The sequence below is a fragment of the Hemibagrus wyckioides genome, linkage group LG18, assembly GCF_019097595.1.
Source record: "Hemibagrus wyckioides isolate EC202008001 linkage group LG18, SWU_Hwy_1.0, whole genome shotgun sequence".
Lineage (NCBI taxonomy): Eukaryota > Metazoa > Chordata > Actinopteri > Siluriformes > Bagridae > Hemibagrus > Hemibagrus wyckioides.
The window spans coordinates 2,276,861-2,297,500 of NC_080727.1; the positions used below are offsets into that span (position 1 = coordinate 2,276,861).

Here is a 20,640-nt window from a genome sequence, read left to right on the forward strand (position 1 = left end):
TACCTCCCTATACCTCTCTACTCCGCTCTACACCACTCTCTACCTCTCTACACCACTCTATACCTCTCTACTCCGCTCTACACCACTCTATACCTCCCTATACCTCTCTACTCCGCTCTACACCACTCTATACCTCTCTATACCTCTCTACTCCGCTCTATACCTCCCTATACCTCTCTACTCCACTCTATACCACTCTATACCTCTCTACACATCTCTACTACGCTCTACACCACTCTATACCTCTCTACTCCACTCTATACCACTCTATACCTCTCTACACACATCTACTACGCTCTACACCACTCTATACCTCTCTACACCACTCTCTTCCTCTCTACTCCGCTCTTTTCCTCCCTATACCGCTCTACGCCGCTCTGTAACAGTTTGTACTGGTCTACACCACTCTATACCAGTCTATACAACTCTATACCGGTCTATACTGCTCTACGTCACTCTATGCCACTCTATACCACTCTATACCAGTATATACCACTCTAAACCACTCTATACCAGTATATGCCGATCTACACCACTCTATACCAGTCTATACCACTCTACACTACTTTACACCCCTGTATACTAGGTATGCCACAATATTCAATATAACATTGAACCTTTCGGTACGGCCTCCACGGTTCAATACGTGTATGTGAACTGCGGTTTTTTGGTTTTTCCTTAAAACAATAATAACCATGTGTTTTATTACTCTCTGAACCACCTGTTTGTGTTTGTCTGTACTGTATGTCTACGCGCTGAGACAGACACGCCTCCCCACGAATAAATATCCAATCAGTGAGCGATAAAGTTAGGGGCGGTAACCATGCTTGTGATGCTGGTGTCAGATTTCACAACTCTGGAGAGAGGAGAAGTGAGAAGAGTACGAGGAAGCAGCGCCATCTTTCAAATCTGTGGTGTGGGAATATTTCGGATTTGTTGTGGACTATGATGCCGATGAAACAAAAATGCTAATCAAAAAAAATGTCTGTGTTTAAGCACTGTTACACACGAGTTACTGATATGGAAATACTTCCAACATGACCACACATCTGCAGCTCCATCACCCAGAGATATCACTGTGTGGAAGAAGGATGGCAGAGCAGGTAACACAGGCATCCAAAAAACAATGGTCCCCTATCTGATTCCTTCCAGCATTCATACACAACACAAAAAATAATTATAATATCATAATTGCTAAAGATTTGCAGCCGTTTTCTGTGATCGGTGATGTGGGCTTTCGGCAACTTATAAAAATGCTCGAACTGCATTACACACCACCGACATGGACTTTTTTCCTGACCTCTACGAAAAAACACGCAAAAAAATCGAAAACGAATCGGGTTAAGCACAAAGTCTTGTTCAAATAACAGATAGTTGGACCTCGGGGGTAACAGAGTTATCTATAACAGAGAGTACATATTGAACCGTGGGTTTACTGTATACCAGTCTATACTGCTCAACACTACTCTATACCAGTCTATACAACTATATAACACTCTATACCGCTCTATACTAGTCTTTACCACTCTATACCAGTCTATACAGATCTCTACAAGTCTATACAACTCTATCAGTCTACACCGCTCTATACCAGTCTTTACTACTCTAAACCACTCTATACCAGTCTATACCGAACTACACCAGTCTATACCATTCTACACCAGTGTATATTGCTCTATACTGCTTACTGCTCTACACCATTTTATACTGCTCTAGACCACTCTACACTACTTTACACCACTCTATACCACCAGTGTACACCGCTCTATACCTCTCTATACCACTCTCCACCGGCCTCTATACCAGTCTATACCGCTCTACACTACTTTACACCAGTCTATACCAGTCTATACAACTATATACCACTCTATGCCACTCTCCACCGGCCTCTATACCAGTCTATACCGCTCTACCCTACTTTACACCACTCTATACCAGTCTATACAACTATATACCACTCTACGCCACTCTATACCAGTCTAGACCGCTCTGTACCAGTCTTTACAAATCTAAACTGCTCTATACCAGTCTATGCCACTCTACACCGGTGTATACTGCTCTACACTGCTCTATACTGCTCTATACCACTCTATACCCCTTTACACCACTTTGCTATTCTACGCCCCTCTATACCTCTCTATGCCCCTCTACTCCACTGTATACCACTCTACTCCACTCTACGCCACTGTATACCACTCTACTCCACTCTACGCCACTGTATACCACTCTACTCCACTCTACGCCACTGTATACCACTCTACTCCACTCTACGCCACTGTATACCACTCTACTCCACTCTACGCCACTGTATACCACTCTACTCCACTCTACGCCACTGTATACCACTCTACTCCACTCTACGCCACTGTATACCACTCTACTCCACTCTACGCCACTGTATACCACTCTACTCCACTCTACGCCACTGTATACCACTCTACTCCACTCTACGCCACTGTATACCCATCTATGCTCGTCTATGCCCCTCTACGCCAAACCTCACGCTTCTCTTTCGTGGCCTGCTTTACTTTTCTTTCACTCTTTTGTTCTTTTTCTTTTCTTGTTTTCAGCTTGGTCTCTTTATGTGGTCTGTAAAGCTTTAGATCTCCTGTGCTTAGAGGTTAAGCAGCTATATTTGGTTTCTGTTGCAACTATTTAGTCTTTAATACTTAAAAAAAAAAAAAAAAAACATGTTCATGTGGAGCGACCGTAGTACAAGCGTCTGTGAAGGAGCTGTTGCTATGGAAACAAAACCTTAAGCACATTAATATGTGACCTCAGACTCAAAATTCTAGAAAATGTGTTCTGTAATTAAAAGTTGTTTCTAGACTTTGAGGTTACGGCAGATTGCGTTTAGCCTCAATTCTAAAGCAGCTTAATGTCGCCACACGACACGAGCAGCTTGCTGATGATGTCATCATGTCTCACTTTGCCTCCGGCCAATCAGAGGCCTCAGAATAAAAGCTGAGCTATTGTTCACACACTTGTCCGGTTCTCCACCCGCCACTCCACACCTTCAGGTTGCGCATTTAGTGTGTTATTCAGGCTGATTCACACCCTCCTGCTTTTCTGCTTTCTTTATTTCCTTTTTTCTTTTCTTCACGTTTGCCCCGTTTCTGCCCCCACTGCCACTCCTGCTTGTTGACCTTGGGTTACTTTTTTTCTTTTTTGCTTTGCATTCTTGACCATCATGCATCATTCTTTCACAATCTGCCTTTCCCATTAAATGCCCTCCCACCCCCATGAGCCCCCCCTTCTCTCTCTCTCTCTCTCTCTCTCTCTCTCTCTCTCATTCTCTCATATAGTCTCTCACTTTCTCTCTCTCTCTCTCTCTCTCACTCACTCTCTCTCTCTCTCTCTCTCTCTCTCTCTCTAGCTGGATGGTTTACTGTCCCAGACTGACAGAGACTCCCTGCCTGAGAGGAGTAAAGAGATTCGTGAGAGATTGCGTGGTAAAGGCTTGCCTGCAGGTAAATCACATTCTCCCTCATAAAATGTACTCAAATAAGGGACACACACACACACACACACACACACACACACACACCCACCCCACTTACTGCCACCTACACAGTTACCACCCACATTGATGTTATATTAACATTGTACACACACACACACACAAACACTAAGCACTTTTACACTGTACTGATTGTTTAAAAGCCACACAGAATACTCATTTCTGATTGGCTGACAGGATTCGTCATTTCTGGTCAACATTTGTTTGATCACGCCTCGCTGAAATCTAATTAGATTAACAGTGTGAAAATATTTCATTATATTATGTAATGTTTTACAGAAGAGCAGCTTTTATGATAAGACCATGCCCTCTGGGGGGTGGAAGGGAAGGGAAAGGAAGGGAAGGGAAGGGAAAGGAAAAGAAAAGAGAAGCAGGGAAAAGAAAACCGAGGAAGGGAAAAGAAAAGAGAGGAAGGGAAGGGGGAAAAAAAGGAATAAAAGGAAAAGGAATGAAAGGAAAAGAAATACAATAAAAGAAAATCATGACTGCTGTTCGAAACATGGCATGGCAACAAGCATGCATGAATGTTTAGGCTTATATGCTACGGTTTGCTGTAATAACTTGTACCATGGATGGATGGTATTGAAAATGAGTTTCGTGTTGGTTAAACAGGACTAGTTCCTGTAAGGTAAGGCTAGTCACTGTTACACTGTGCTAGTTTTCGTTAGCGCTGATGTTGCGGCTGCTGTGTATAAAGTACCTCTAACGACTCACTCAACAGCTTTATCTCATTACGCCTCTGAATCCATTCTTTCTGTCCCTCCTAATAAAATCGACAAACCCTTCATATTGCACAGAGCAGAAAATCCGGCTTTCTCCATTGTTTTGAAAATTTGTCTGTGAAATCATCTGAAGTGGAATTTTCCCTCGGCATGAGCAGGGATTTATTTACGGTTTGACTGCCAGGGATCTTGTTTGAACTCGTCCGAGTTGGCGTGGCTCAGAATTTGCATTGTGTTTTGCTGCTTTGCACGACAGCGAGGGCCGGGTCCTGCGTGGCGGCTGTGCTGCTCTAAAGCCAAGCGGGAATGTGGTTCTGTGGTGTAGCAGCGGTCACTTCTTAGATGCTGGACGTTTCTCTCTGGACTCGTTTTAACGGAACAGAATGAGGTGATGAAAAACTAGCAGGTTTACAGCAGCGTTCCTTTTAGAATATTACAAGATTTCCTATTGAACTGAAACTAACATAAAAACTAGCGGATGTCCTGTGTCAGTAATGAAACACCAATAACAAAATAGCCCACAGTCATTGACCACGCCCACTTTTCCACCACCTCCAAGTTTCCGTATCCTGAAGGGTTTTATACCTGTTCTCTTATAACACAATGATTTGCTAATTATTTTCATTCATTAATGTTTTATATGTTTATAGTTTCATTAAATGTTGAAAAATGAATAGAATGAGTTAAAAAAAAAAATCAACAGTTACGAATGTCACAAGTCCGTGTGAACGATCTGTTGCTATAGAAACGCTATCATATTAAGAAAAACCTGCGATTTTGTAGCTACACTAATGGTCTAGAAAATAAAATCCCTAACTGTAATACATACCGTCGTCGTTATCATCCAAATTGTAAAACATTTTAATGCTTTAGCTTTCAGCACAGTGATTTTTATTTTTTCTTCGTATTGTCCCGGCTCTGGTCCTGACTTGACTCAGCAGAAGGCCCTGAGGTGCGTTTCCTCACTAGCCTGTCCTGACACGCCTGAATAAAACCAGCTTATAAGATTTATTCTTTTATTTTCTTCTGTCAATTTAGTTGTAGTTTTAGTTTTATTATTTTGTTTAGGTACAGTGTAGAGAGTCTTTCTGCTCTCTAGGCTCCGCCTACTGCTGAATTATATCAACATACTGAAGTGATGAAGGTTCTATATAGTTTATAAAGCTGCAAATTTAATGAATCAATTGAAATCACATAATTTTGCATCCAATAATTAAATCTATGTTGGTTTCAGTTCCAGTAACACAACAAGAGGCATAAACACAACAAATATCCCGGTGCTCACAGGCAGCAGGTTTCCTTTTGCATCGTTTTCTACTTTTTCATTCATCACTTTATTGATATGCATCTTGTGTGTTATGAAAAAATTGTTTTAATTGCTTTTAAATTGGAGATTTGTCACATAAGCCATATAGTTGCTGTTGAACTGGTGTAGTTACAGTCAAACTGGACAAATAGCTGTCAAACTGGTCTGGTTCTGTAAACATTAGTCACGGTGAAACTGAATTAAAAGCTATAAAGAGCTGTCAGGTTGTTTATTCGTTGATTATCCACTGTAAAACTGGGCTAGTTAACTCTGAATTGTTATTATATAGTAAACTGTTACTATCTTATACAATAGATTTTGTTGTAATATAACTATATCGTACATAATTTTATCAGTTAGCCGCTGAAGAAAGTTGAAAAATTCATTATTTTTACTGCCACACTGCGCTAGTCACTGTTAAACTAGACAAGCTGTAATAACTGTACAACTGAGCTAGTCACGTCATAATAAGCCACTGTATAACTGGGCTAGCTACAGTAAAACCTGGCTGATCGCTATGTACTTGGCTAGTTGCAGAAAAAGTGGGCTAATCGCTAAAAAACTGGGGTAGTCATAAAAATTAGCCACTATAAAACCGCTGCAGTAAAATGGGCTAGTTACAGGAAACATGGGCTAATCGCTAAAAAACTGGGTTATTTACAGGAAACATTAGGCTAATCACAGCAAAACTGGGCTATTTGCATCATAATTAGCCACTGTAAAACTGGGCTAGCTGCAGTAAAATGTGCTAGTCATAATAAAACTAGGCTAGTTACAGGAAACTGGGCTAGTTCCATAAAAATTAGCCACTGTAAAATTGGACTAGCTGCACTAAAAATAGGCTAGTCAGGACAAACCTAGGCTAGTTACAGGAAAACTGGGCTAATTGCTTTAATACGAGGCTAGTTACAGGAATATTTGGCTAATTGCTATAAAACTGGGCTAGTTGCAGGAAACCGAGCTATTGGGTTAAACACTCTTAGGTTGTTTTTTTCTCTTCCTGCATCAGGATTCTAGTAAAAAAAAGGAGGATACAAGATAATTCCCTCAACTAAAAATAGCCTGAGCTCTCGCTCTGTTTTTATTTCTCTCTCTCTCTCTCTCTCTCTCTCTCTCTGTCCTTCCTTCTGGTCCTTGCAGTGAGCATGTGCACAGATCGAGTCGAACATAAACCCGAAGCATAGAGATTTTCGGAAAGTATGACTGAACGTTCCCGGCCCTGTCGAGCTTCTTGACAGCCGCAGAGAACATAAACAGGGCTGCTTATGTAAGCGTGGTGTGCGATCCATTACACACACACTCGTTAGTTTGGGGTTTGGAGTATCGCTTTGTTCCTGGTGGTTGTTTTGTCTCAGGGTGGGTTTATCTGGTGGTGTGTGAGAGTGTGTGCGAGAGTGTGTGCGAGAGTGTGTGCGAGAGTGTGTGCGAGAGTGTGTGCGAGAGTGTGTGCGAGAGTGTGTGCGAGAGTGTGTGCGAGAGTGTGTGTGAGAGTGTGTGTGAGAGTGTGTGTGAGAGTGTGTGTGAGAGTGTGTGTGAGAGTGTGTGTGAGAGTGTGTGTGAGAGTGTGTGTGAGAGTGTGTGTGAGAGTGTGTGTGAGAGTGTGTGTGAGAGTGTGTGTGAGAGAGTGTGTGAGTGAGTGTGTGTGGTGAAGTCGTGGCCGGTGTGAAGAACACATCAGGCTGGTGACTCATCGGCGTTCAGTGTGTGCCGTGACCTAGGCGTGTACCGTATCACTATGACAACACTGTCATCATCATCATCATCATTATCATGTGGATTCTGTTGAAATTTTCAGTACACTGACTGTAAAATGAGCTTAAAACTGGAGCACTTTATTAATTACATCAATTAAAATAACAAGTGGAATCGCATCGTCATGGCAACAAGCAGCTGACTGCAGCTACACGTTAACCCAATTAACAATTTAATTCATCCAGTTACTTATTGTTGTTCATTTTTATTTCTTGTTTGAAATAAAAAAATAGAAATTGATTCTGCGTTTTGCACATAATGCGAAAAAGAAAAACATAATAAATAAGTTTTTTTAAATGTTTACTTATTGATTATTCTTTACCTAGATGAATAATTTTAAACTAGAATTTTTTTATCAACTTCATACGCATAAGTGACGCAGTAACAGGAAAAATAAACACAAATTCACAAAAATAATTTTATTTGTAGTTTTGTCATCAGCTCGCTAAATAATACAAATAAATAATAATAGTAATTAAAATTAAACACAAATTTACAAAATATTTCTAAAGAATTTTTTATTTGTATTTATTTTGTCAAGCTTGCTAAATAATACAAATAAATAATAATTGAAAATAAATGAACACAAATTTACAAAATATTTCCAAAAATAATTTTTTTATTTGTATTTTTGTCGTCAACTAGCTAAATAATACAAATAAAAAATAATAAATAATAGAAATTGTTATAATTTTTAATTGACTAAACTAAAAAAAATAATTAAAAACTGTTTTGCTTTGTATTTATCTCCATCTTATTCATCCATTCTGTGTGGGTTTTTTATTTTATTTTTTCTCTTCAGGTCGTAGCGCGGCTCATCGTGTCCTGGAGCGTTACCGAGCTCGCTCTCAGGAGCAGGCGACTCTGAACCGAGGCCTGAGCCGCTCCATGGGCTCGCTGCCCACTCGTGACGACAACCTCCAGCAGACCCCGCCTCCGTCCGAGACCTCCGAACCGTTCGCACGACAGCAAAAGGTCAAAGGTCAGCTGCAGGAGCCGGACCGCCGATCCCTGCCCCACCACAGGAAGAAGAACTGGGCATCGTCCGTGGATTTAGCCTACTTGGACCCGGAGCTGCTGCGTTTCGGAGCGCTGGAAGACGCCCGGCGGGGAAGCAGCGCCCTCAGCACTCGCTCCGCCGGCAGGCCGAAGTCGGCCGCGAGGATCCGAGACTCGTCTTATGGAGAATTCGAAGGCTTGGAGTTTAGGAAGGGTCACCATCACTCGGTGCAGGCGGTGGGAGGAGCTTATGATAAACTTCGAGAGAGACACAAGAAGTTGCACGCGCTCAGTCAGGCCATCGAGGGTGAGTACTAACATATCATTATTTTTATTTTAAAAATCTGTATTTTTTTTCCGGAAATAAAAAGCTTTTCAATTTCTGCAGCATTTTTTCATTTTTTTTTTTTTTTTTTTTATAATTTAAAAAATATAAAAATATAATTTATTTATTAATATTATAATTTTGACATGGTTTTTGTTTATTTCATATTAGTTCCAGTTATTTTATTAATTTATTTTATTTTTATTTATTTATTTATTTATTTTTAAAGCTGCTTTATCGTAAGCAAGGAAGATGAAGCTTAAGGTCATTTCCACGACATTAAATATTGTCAACTAGAAATAGATAAAAAGTACGACCTGATATTCTCTTATTTATTTATTTATTTATTTATTTATTTATTTATTTATTGATTGATTGATTGATTAATTAATGAAAATATTTTGGGTGATTATTGGTGATCTGCTGCAGTGTATGAGGACTAAAAATCACTTTGGGGTGATCACACGGTTTTGATTATTTTCTTGTAAAAGCACTGTGTGTGTGTGTGTGTGAGAGAGACGTCCGTGTGTATGATTGCAGTCAGTAGCTGCTCCTGTGCTGCGTCCCGAGAGCCTTTCCAGTTTGTATTCATCCCACAATGACGCTGTGGCGATTTCCTAACCCTGTAAATCCCTGGCGTTTCCTGGCGTGAGCCGCTGCGGCAGTGCTTTAGCAACAGGGGGAGGAGGGGGAGAGTCTTTCTGTTTCAGTCGCCAGATTTTTTTCTGTGACTCACTGTGGCAGCGGGGTCCAGATTCCTGGAACTAATTAGAGCGATGTATAATTGTAGCCTTTCAAAGCTCACTCGTGTGTGTGTGTGTGTGTGTGTGTGTGTGTGTGTGTGTGTGTGAGTGAGAGAGAGACTGAGCTTTGAAGTCATGTAGCCAAAAATTACACACAGTATTACGGACTGATCCGAGCAGTTTGTGAGCCATCAATCTTTTTTGTTTGTTTGTTTGTTTGTTTATTTATTTATTTATTTATTAAATAAATTAAATCCTTTTTTTTTTTAAATACCAAATTTTATGGATCAGCCAGAAAACCTGGCTCGGTTTCCCCTAACAGCAAGTCAGTGTTAATGCGCTCGTTGTCTGATGTGCTTTCGTTTCTATGGTAACGGACGAGATGTATAGTAACGTAAACAGAAGGAAGGAGTCTCCAGTACCAGGGGTCAGAGATGACGATCGGAGCAGCAACTGTTCCAGCATCTTTGGAGACTAGATGTTTATACACATTCTTGTTTCTTGGTAAAGCAACAAACTGCTGTTTATTTGTTTTTGTTTGTTTGTTTTTGTTTTTGTTGCATTATAATGTACAGTTGAAGCTGAAGGGTTTGCATTAACCAAAGCTCAACATATTCAATAGATCGAATCTCTTCTTTATTCACATCAGAGGTTTAGTTCAGTTTTAATTCCCTGCACCAGAAGTCCATTAGCTCAAAAGTTTCTGGACGATTCCAGGAATTGATGTAATGAACTTTCTGATTGGTCAGTTGTCATGATTTCAGCATGGACTTTTTCAGCAGCAGAGTCTGTGTTTAAGAACCAATTGCTTTTCTTTGATCCCTTGAGCATCTCAGTGTAAATTCAGACCTTGTGGACTTCCATGAGTCTGGTTCCTCTTGGAGCTCTTGGTTTCCATAAACATCTGAAGGTACCAGAGCTTCTGTGCAGATATAAAGATCTCGGATGCATCAGGATTAAGACCTTAATTTCTGAGGGTGTATAAAAAAAAAAACCCTTTGGTCCACAACGTCCAACTTTTTGGACGGACCAGTTCCGTCTGGAGGAACCAGCAGAAATTCCAGGAAGGCATTTTTTTGAGATGCTTGTAGAAGCTAAACCAAAAGTTTTTTGTCCGGAATCTTCTGAACTTCCTGCTCCAGTGTAGAAGCCTGACGGTCTCCCTCCAGTGAGGGTTCTGGGGTCAATGGAGGAACCAGACCGGGTTCCTGACCAGGTTACACCAGTCTCGTCTGGAGGAACCGTCGGAAATTCCAGGAAGGCTTTTTTTTTTAGATGCTTGTAGATGCTACACCCAGAGTTTTTGGTGTGGAATCCTCTGGACTTCCTGCTTTGGTGTAGAAGCCTGATGGTCTCCCTCCAGCAAGGGTTCTGGGGTCAGTGAGAAAATCTCCGCTCCGGTTCCGCCAGGCTGCCCGACAGGAATCTCCTCGGCTGTTATTCTGATTTCAGCATGCGTGATGGACAAACCCAAATATTTTTCTTTCTCAGCTTCACGGCCGCTGGTGCTGGGAGCGGAGGGGAAATGGAGCGCAGAGCGTCTCGTGTAGACGTGTCGTCTGGCAGCGTTTTTCCTCCGCGGTTTTCTTGCGTTCTGGTTTTAGTCTCTCCATCATCTCCTCACTCCTCCCTCAGCTTCCGTTATTTTCCTCTTACATGGATTACGTTCTTCAGTAGGGAAATCCAGAACAGGAATTATTATTAGATTCTCTGTTTCGAGCGAGACGAAACAGGGGGAAAGGAAAAAGAAGAAAGAAATCAGGAAAAAAGAAATGAAATAAAAAGAGAATTAGAGAAGGAAAGGAATGAAGGATAGAATGAATGATAGAAAAAGGAAAGAAGGATAAAAAGGAAGAACGGAAAGAAGGATAGAAGTACAGAATGAAAGAAGGATAGAAAGGAAAGAAAGAAAGAAGGAAAGAGGGAAGAATAGAAGTATGAAAGGAAAGAACGTAGGAAGGAAGGAATAAAACGAAGGAAGGAAGGAAATAATGTAGGAAGGAAGGAAGGAAAAAAATGTAAGAAGGAAGGAATAAAAAATGTAGAAAGGAATGAAGGAAAGGATGATAGAAGGAAGGAAAGATAGAAAGAATGTAAGAAGGAAGTAAAGAAAGAAGGAAGGAAGGAAGGAAGGAAAAAAACATAGGAAGGAAGGAAAGAAAGAATGAAAAGGAAGGAAAGAAATAGGGACTGATAGAAGTATAGAAGGAAATAAGGAAGGATAGAAGTATAGAAGGAAAGAACATGGGAAGGAAAAAAAGAAAAGGAAGGAAAAAAGGGAAAGAAGGAAAGAAAAAGAGTAGATGTGTGGGGAAAAAAAAGTGGAAAAAGTTAAGTGTGTGTTTTGTCTGTCTACATTGTTTTTATGAGCATGTGACAGTGTGTGTGTTGTCTGTGTGTGTGTTTTGTCTCTGTGTTGTGTGTGTGAGTGTGTGTGTTTTGTCTCTGGTGTGTGAGTGTGTGTGTTTTGTCTGTGTTGTGTGTGTGTGTGTGTGTGTGTGTGTGTGTGTGTTTTGTCTCTGGTGTGTGAGTGTGTGTGTGTGTGTGTTTTGTCTCTGGTGTGTGAGTGTGTGTGTGTGTGTGTGTGTGTGTGTGTGTGTGTGTTTTGTCTCTGGTGTGTGAGTGTGTGTGTTTTGTCTCTGGTGTGTGTGTGTGTGTGTTTTGTCTCTGGTGTGTGAGTGTGTGTGTTTTGTCTGTGTTGTGTGTGTGTGTGTGTGTGTGTGTGTGTGTTTTGTCTCTGGTGTGTGAGTGTGTGTGTTTTGTCTGTGTTGTGTGTGTGTGTGTGTGTGTGTGTGTGTGTGTGTTTTGTCTCTGGTGTGTGAGTGTGTGTGTTTTGTCTGTGTTGTGTGTGTGTGTGTGTGTGTGTGTGTGTGTGTGTGTGTTTTGTCTCTGGTGTGTGAGTGTGTGTGTTTTGTCTCTGGTGTGTGTGTGTGTGTTTTGTCTGTGTTGTGTGTGTGTGTGTGTGTGTGTGTGTGTGTGTGTGTTTTGTCTCTGGTGTGTGTGTGTGTGTGTTTTGTCTCTGTGTTGTGTGTGTGTGTGTGTGTGTGTGTGTGTGTGTGTTTTGTCTCTGGTGTGTGAGTGTGTGTGTTTTGTCTGTGTTGTGTGTGTGTGTTGTCTGTGTGTTTTGTGTGTGTGTGTTTTGTCTGTGTTGTGTGTTGTTTCTGTGTGTTTTCTGTGTGTGTGTTTTGTTTCTGTGTGTGTGTTTTGTGTGTGTGTGTTTTGTGTGTGTGTTTTTTGTCTCTGTGTGTGTGTGTTTTTTGTCTCTGTGTGTGTGTGTCTGTGTGTGTTCTGTGTGTGTGTGTCTGTGTGTGTTGTCTGTGTGTTTTGTGTGTGTGTGTGTTTGTCTCTCTGTGTGTGTGTGTGTGTATTGTATATCACTGAAGCTGAACCTGACCTGTAATTATTTATTAAGATTCCTCGAGCTGCTGAACAGGAAATGAGGTTCTGCTGGTGTACAGTGTTGTTTCCCACATCACAGGAATCCCCGCCTCATTTCCTGTTCGGGTGTTAGTGCTTTATCCCTGTGTGTGTGTGTGTGTGTGTGTGATACAGACAGACATTCATGCTGTTTTACAAGGGTAGAGGGAGATGGGGGAGAGAGAGAAGGGGAGGAAAAAAAGGGGAAAGGGGTGGGGGAAGGAGAAGAAGGAGAGAGAGAAACAGAGTGGGGGGAGAAGGAAAATAAGTGGGAGAGAAAGTGAGGGAAGGGAGAGAGTAGAGAGAGGGTGTGTAGGAGAGAATGGAGGGAAGCAGGAGACAAAGATGGAGAGAGAGGTGAGAAAGAGGGAACAATGAGGGGGATAGAGAGGAGAAGAGATGGAGAGAGAGAAGGAGAGAGTGAATGGGAAAGAGGGAGAGAGTGTGAGAGAGAGAGAGAGAGAAAGGGAAAGAATGGAGGGAAGTGAAGGAGAGAGGAATTGAGGAAAGCAGGACAGAGAAGGAGTGAAAGGAGGAGAGAGAGAGAAAGAAGTGGAGAGGGAAAGATGGAGAGAAAGAGAGGGAGAGAATGGAGGGGAGAGAAAGAGAGGGAGAGAATGGAGGGGAGAGAAAGAGAGGGAGAGAATGGAGGGGAGAGAAAGAGAGGGAGAGAATGGAGGGAAGCGAGAGAGAGAGAGAAAGGGAGAGAATGAAAGGAAGTGAAAGAGAGAGAAGGAGAGAGAATTGAAGTAAGCAGGAGAGAGAGAGAGAGAGAGAGAGAATTGAGGGAAGCAGGACGGAGAGGAGGAGAGAGAAAGGATAGATAGACAGAGACAGAGAGAGAGGCCATGTACATGTCAGTGTGTATGTGGATTTCAGCAGGAGCTTGTTAGCGTTAGTAACTACATGTTTACGACACACTGGAGGAGTAATAACATGATTATTACAGTCTACAATAAAAAAGAAAACGGCTTTGGCGCTCGTCTAATAAATCTCCGCCTCTCGTTAATCCCGAGCTCCTGAGCGCTTTATTAACGCAGGACAACCTTCAGACTTTGGTTTTTTATTTCCTCCTGTAACCGGAATAAAGGAAGCACTCTGACTTTTCCCTCCTTCAGCTCCACACTTTAACCACAGTGTTTAAAGATGAAAGTGGATTGCGTGTCTGACCCAACTCCCACTAATGAACTGGCCATCCCTTCTTCCTCCCTTCTTTTTTTCCCTCCTCAATTCTCTTTCCTTCTTTTAAGAAACAAGCGGAGAAGAAAAAGAGAAGCAATAAATTAGAAATAAGCAAAACAACAGAATGAAGAAATAAAAAATAAAGGAAGAAAGAATTAAATGAATAAGATGGATAAAAAGAAAGAAAGGAGAAGAAGGAAAGAGGGATGAAAGGGAGTGGAAAGAAATTAGAAGGAAAAAGAAAAAATAGGAAATGAATGGAAACTGGTCATGTATGATGAGAGGGACAAAAGGTGTGAGGGAGGGAGAAAAGGAGAGAGAGAGAGGGACGGACGGACAGGGAGGGAGGGAGAGAGAGAGAGACAAACAGACAAAGAAAGAGACAAAGAGAGACAGATACACAGACAGATGGGGGGGGGCAGACAGAAAGAGAGAGACAGATTCACTGTGCAGAAGTTGGTCACATTTGACCTTTGACCTTTATTCTGTCAGCCATGATGTCTGTTAGTTTGTGATTAGAGATTAGAGATGCTGCATGATCGCAGTGTTCAAGCATAAATGAAGAGAATGTTCTAGAGAACCTTCTCACACACACACACACACACACACACACACACACACACACACACACAGGTACGGTTCTGCCTCATTTCTCCCCATCTGTGTTTGTGTTTGTCTCTGGACCGTACCAATCTGTTCTGAGGATCAGGTGTGGTGCAGAAGTGGGCGGAGCTTCATGCTTCACGGCCGCTAAGTGCCTCATTCAGACTCGCCCCGATTTTTGTTGTTTATATTTTGTGAACTTTTACTTTTCTTTATTTACGTTGATGAGTGTTTTTTTAACGGGTTTCCTTTTCCTCACTGTGACTGACCAGTGAAAAGAAGCATGGTGTATTAATCTCAATGAGTAATCTGCACCCTCTGTGGTTTAATCTGCACCCACTGTGGTTTAATCTGCACCCCCAGTGGTTTAATCTGCACCCTCTGTGGTTTAATCTGCACCCACTGTGGTTTAATCTGCACCCACTGTGGCTTAATCTGCACCCCCAGTGGTTTAATCTGCACCCCCAGTGGTTTAATCTGCACCCACTGTGGTTTAATCTGCACCCACTGTGGTTTAATCTGCACCCTCTGTGGTTTAATCTGCACCCACTGTGGTTTAATCTGCACCCACTGTGGTTTAATCTGCACCCTCTGTGGTTTAATCTGCACCCACTGTGGTTTAATCTGCACCCACTGTGGTTTAATCTGCACCCACTGTGGTTTAATCTGCACCCACTGTGGTTTAATCTGCACCCTCTGTGGTTTAATCTGCACCCACTGTGGTTTAATCTGCACCCACTGTGGTTTAATCTGCACCCTCTGTGGTTTAATCTGCACCCACTGTGGCTTAATCTGCACCCACTGTGGCTTAATCTGCACCCCCAGTGGTTTAATCTGCACCCCCAGTGGTTTAATCTGCACCCACTGTGGTTTAATCTGCACCCACTGTGGTTTAATCTGCACCCACTGTGGTTTAATCTGCACCCCCAGTGGTTTAATCTGCACCCCCAGTGGTTTAATCTGCACCCACTGTGGTTTAATCTGCACCCACTGTGGTTTAATCTGCACCCACTGTGGTTTAATCTGCACCCACTGTGGTTTAATCTGCACCCACTGTGGTTTAATCTGCACCCACTGTGGTTTAATCTGCACCCCCAGTGGTTTAATCTGCACCCTCTGTGGTTTAATCTGCACCCTCTGTGGTTTAATCTGCACCCTCTGTGGTTTAATCTGCACCCTCTGTGGTTTAATCTGCACCCCCAGTGGTTTAATCTGCACCTCCAGTGGTTTAATCTGCACCCCCAGTGGTTTAATCTGCACCCCCAGTGGTTTAATCTAAACCCCCAGTGGTTTAATCTGCACCCTCTGTGGTTTAATCTGCACCCCCAGTGGTTTAATCTGCACCCACAGTGGTTTAATCTGCACCCATGATGGTTTAATCTGCACCCACAGTGGTTTAATCTGCACTCACAGTGGTTTAATCTGCACCCTCTGTGGTTTAATCTGCACTCACAGTGGTTTAATCTGCACCCATGATGGTTTAATCTGCACTCACAGTGGTTTAATCTTCACCCATGATGGTTTAATCTGCACCCTCTGTGGTTTAATCTGCACCCTCTGTGGTTTAATCTGCACCCTCTGTGGTTTAATCTGCACCCATGATGGTTTAATCTGCACCCATGATGGTTTAATCTGCACTCAGAGTGGTTTAATCTTCACCCATGATGGTTTAATCTGCACCCACGATGGTTTAATCTGCACCCACGATGGTTTAATCTGCACCCACGATGGTTTAATCTGCACCCACGGTGGTTTAATCTGCACCCACAGTGGTTTAATCTGCACCCTCTGTGGTTTAATCTGTACCCACAGTGGTTTAATCTGCACTCAGAGTGGTTTAATCTGCACCCATGATGGTTTAATCTGCACCCACAGTGGTTTAATCTGCACTCACAGTGGGTTCGGGTGTTGCACACTTCTGGAAAATAATCTAGTAACTCCTCCTCCTTCTGATCACACTGTTTATTATTTTTCTACAACAGCGTGCCACCACCCATTATGTTCCCTTAATTTCATTAAAGTGTATTAATTCTAAAATGATGCAGTGCATTATGGGTAATACAGATGGTCCACTTACAGTGTGTGTGCACTAAATTCAGCGTGTTTGTGTCGTTTATTAAAAACACTGGAGTGAGAGCGCTGGGTGTGAATTGTAGCATACGGGCCAAAGCGCTGGTGTTCCACTTCTCTTCCTTTCTCAGAAGAATGATGTCATCCATCACTCTCTGACCGAGGAAGAGTCGGCCAGTTCTCTGGTGTTACGTCTCAACACGCCGTCCAGAACGCTACGGGTCTCGCTGGCACACGGGCCGGATTTACAGGTTCCGCAGAACTGGTTACACCATGCTGTGTCATAACTGTGAAGAAACAAAGACACGGTTTAAATAGTTACACTTTAGATAAACACACACGCGTGCACACACACACACACACACACACACACACACACACACACACACACACACATGCCTAGCTTCTGGGGGGAAAAAAACAAATAGATAAACAGATTTCTCTAGTTAGAAGTGTTAAGACTCGTCCCAAATACAAGAATCTGATCAATTCAGAACATCTGTATTTAAACACAAACATCTGTATTTCTGAAACCTGCTGCAGATTCAGGTCACTGTTTTAGAAATAAATAGAATTTAGTGTTTCATTGATTTTTGTGAGAGAATGAATTCTGACGTGTGTGTGTGTGTGTGTGTTTTCAGACCCTATGCACACACACAGGAGTTATCAGAGTGACTACAGCTCATCCAGTGAGAGTCCATCAGTAACATCATCAGACCCAGACTACAGACATGGTGAGGATCTCTCTCTGTCTTTCTGTCTGTCTCTGTCAGTCTCTGTCTCTCTGCCTGTCTCTCGCTCTCTCTGCCTGTCTCTCTCTGTCTGTGTCTATAAATTTGTATAAATGGCTGATTGGATGAATGGATGGATAAAAGTGGAAGGGCTGATGGATAAGTAGATGGATAGGTGAACAAATAAGTAGATTGATGGATGGATGGACTAATGGATAGAATAATGGAAGGATGAATAATTGAAACGATAGATAGATAGATAGATAGATAGATAGATAGATAGATAGATAGATAGATAGATAGATAGATAGATAGATAGATAGATAGATGATTGAAATGAAGTATGAATGGATGGATGGATAATTAAAACGATGGATGGATAAGTGAAAGGATAGACGGATGGAAATGTGAATGGATGGATAAGTGAAAGGATGGAAAGAGAAGTGGATGGATGCATGCATGAATAAGAATAAATAAATGAATCAGAAGATATTTAAGCCTATGATGTATGAACAGACGTGGATGGATGGATGGATGGATGGATGGATGGATAAAGTGAATAGACGACTGTAAGTGTCATAGTTTCTTCTCTACTTCATGAACAAGTTTATTTTCTCTGACGCAGCTAAGAGGCCGGAAGAGCTGAGACGCTTCAGTTCACAGGTGGGACTGTCTGAGAACGATGGCATGACACACAGACACAGGTACTGCCCCCAACACACACACACACACACACACACACACACTCCCTCATATCACGCCCATCCTGTGCTTTATATTTATTTACCAAGACAGTGACATTGTCCATGTTTTTGTCATTAACCTGAATCCAGATCTCGGTGGTCACTGAGATTAATCTAAACGCTCAATTGACCCTCTGCTCTCCATCTCCTTGCCCCTAGGGTCAATCTTGGGGCAATAAATGAGTTGTCCATTAACACAGAGTGGTTTGAGTGGTTAACGACAAAAGTGAAAGCTTTAACGGACGTTCTTCAGCATTAAATGTAGCCGTAAATGGATAAAAAATATTATTTTTGTGATCTGTATTTTTATTTTTGAAAAATTCTAGTGATTAATATAAAATCAAGAGGAATTTAAAAAAATATAAAAAATAATTTAAAAAAATAAAAACAGGTCACACTATTAAAGAAAAAATTATCAGTCAACAATCCCTGACTATTTTCCTGTAACTTCTCCAGACTGCTGTATAAACTCCGCTTTATCTGGACTTCCTCCTCTCCCTGACAGCAGCAGGTCACATGCTGGTTACCTTCTGACCCACAGGCTGATTTGTTCTCATGAGTGTTTTACACAGCAGGACAAAAATGTTGTCCACAATGTGGTCTAACCTGTGAGTAAAAGTGTTTTGGCAGGACTGATAGGATCTCTGCCTGCTCACCTGATCACTAGCTAGAAGGATCTTTTTAAGAGCGAGTGGTTTCATGTGAGATTCTTCTGAAATGTAGATGTGGGTAAAAAGAAAAAAATCAACATGCTTTTCTGCTTCACTGAAAGTCATTCATTGTTTGTTACTGAGTTTCTGTGGGGGTTTTGCATATTTTGGCCTGATGTATTCTTGAAGTCCAAAAAAAAACATTTAAATGGTGGCATTTTTCTTCCATGTTACTTAAACTTCTGTTATTTATTATGAAAAATCTAATATTTGGCCTAATTGGCCTAGTTTTATTAAGATTTTTTATTTATTTATTTTTTAAATATATTTTACATAAATAAATAAATGTATTTATTATTATTTATTTAATTAGCTATTTTTGTTTGTTTGTTTATTGCATTTTTTGCTCAAGAGACCAATGATTTTTGAATGTTTGAATTTTTTATTTTAATCTATTGCATTTATTCGGAAACAATACCTGCTTTGGGGATTTATTTATTTATTTATTTATTTATTTGGTTGTTTTATTGTTAGGTTTTAGTATTATTTTTTTTACGTTAAAATATTTTTAAAAAAATATTTATTTCTTTTAGTTTATTTTTTTATGTATTTTTATTTTATTTTTATTATTTTTTTAACATCAGAATATTTTTATTTATTTTTCTTCTTCTATATTATTTTAATATATGTTTATTATTTATTTATTTGGTTGTTTTGTTTTTAGTTTTTTTACATCAAAATATTTAAAAAATATTGACTTATTTATTTATTTTAATTTTTAGTTTTCTTATTTTTTTACGTCACAATGTATATTTATTTATTTATTTGTGAGGTCCATAGCAATTTTGTCAGCAATATATGAAGTTACATTTATAATAAATTATTAAAAATCTTTAAAAGGAGAGAGGGAGAACTAAGAAAAGGAAAGAAGAAAGAAAATAGGACTGTGCATAATAACAAGTGATATAAAGAGAAGAGTGATATGTGAAATGAACCTTACCCCAATTGAATTGAACAAAATTTGATCAGAACTTTGCTGCTCCATGTGGATTAGTGTAGAGTTTCCAGCAAGCATGTGGCTAATAGGCTTTGATTTGGAAGCTGCTGGTTGCGGTGTGTTGCTGGGGGTTGCGGGGTGTTGCGGTGTGTTGCCGCGGGTTGTGGGGTGTTGCGGTGTGTTGCCGGGGGTTGCGGGGTGTTGCGGGGTGTTGCGGTGTGTTGCCGGGGGTTGCGGGGTGTTGCGGTGTGAGGAAACTCTGTGTGTTGTAGAAAATCCTCAGGTATTTTAATCAGTGAAAAATGTGCTGAGGTTGACCCTGAAGTGCAGGATCTCAGGAATTGTGTTTGACTCAGTGCTTCCCTCTAGTGGTCAGTGTAGTCATTCCTACGGTTTATCTGAGAAGTTCAGATCAGCCTCATAGGTGTAATGAGCATTCCTGGTGTTTGACCTCACAGCCTCCTGGGATTTGACCTCACAACCTCCTGGGATTTGACCTCACAACCTCCTGGGATTTGTTCTAACACTATCTTGTTTCCTGTAACGATCTGACTCCTTGTTCTCTCCCTCCAGCGGTAGGCTGTATGATGGCGGGCAGGAGGAGGCGTTCAGGACGGAGTTGCTGATGTCCAGGCCGGAGGACGGGATGCGGAGACTGCAGTCCCAGCTCTCCCGCTCCAACCTTTACCCCGGGGACGAGCCGCGCGCTTCCGTTCACGACCTGCGGGAGGCCATGAAGAGCAGCATGATGGACGTCAGTGGACTGCAGAGCCGCAAAGCCAAGGTGGGAGATCAGACACAGGGGACGGGGCTTTAAACACAAAATGCTTAACCACGTTTGTGTGAGAGTGTGCGCGAGTATGAGAGTGTGTGCGTATGT

The 20,640-nt window shown here is 41.4% G+C and overlaps 1 protein-coding gene across 5 annotated transcripts in view; it reads left to right on the top strand.

Annotated features, from left to right (window-relative positions):
- ptpn13 (protein tyrosine phosphatase non-receptor type 13) overlaps positions 1 to 20,640 on the top strand; it is a 73,843-nt gene that overhangs the window by 26,419 nt on the left and 26,784 nt on the right. For 4 of the 5 annotated variants that reach the window (XM_058414726.1, XM_058414725.1, XM_058414727.1 and 1 more), the window contains exons 6-10: positions 3,377 to 3,470; positions 8,103 to 8,606; positions 17,281 to 17,373; positions 17,996 to 18,074; positions 20,334 to 20,544. In XM_058414726.1, the coding sequence (XP_058270709.1) occupies positions 3,377 to 3,470; positions 8,103 to 8,606; positions 17,281 to 17,373; positions 17,996 to 18,074; positions 20,334 to 20,544 (981 nt within the window). Of the gene's footprint in view, positions 1 to 1,022; positions 1,104 to 3,376; positions 3,471 to 8,102; positions 8,607 to 17,280; positions 17,374 to 17,995; positions 18,075 to 20,333; positions 20,545 to 20,640 lie in introns of those variants that run through there. The other variant, XM_058414729.1, reaches the window with a different exon arrangement.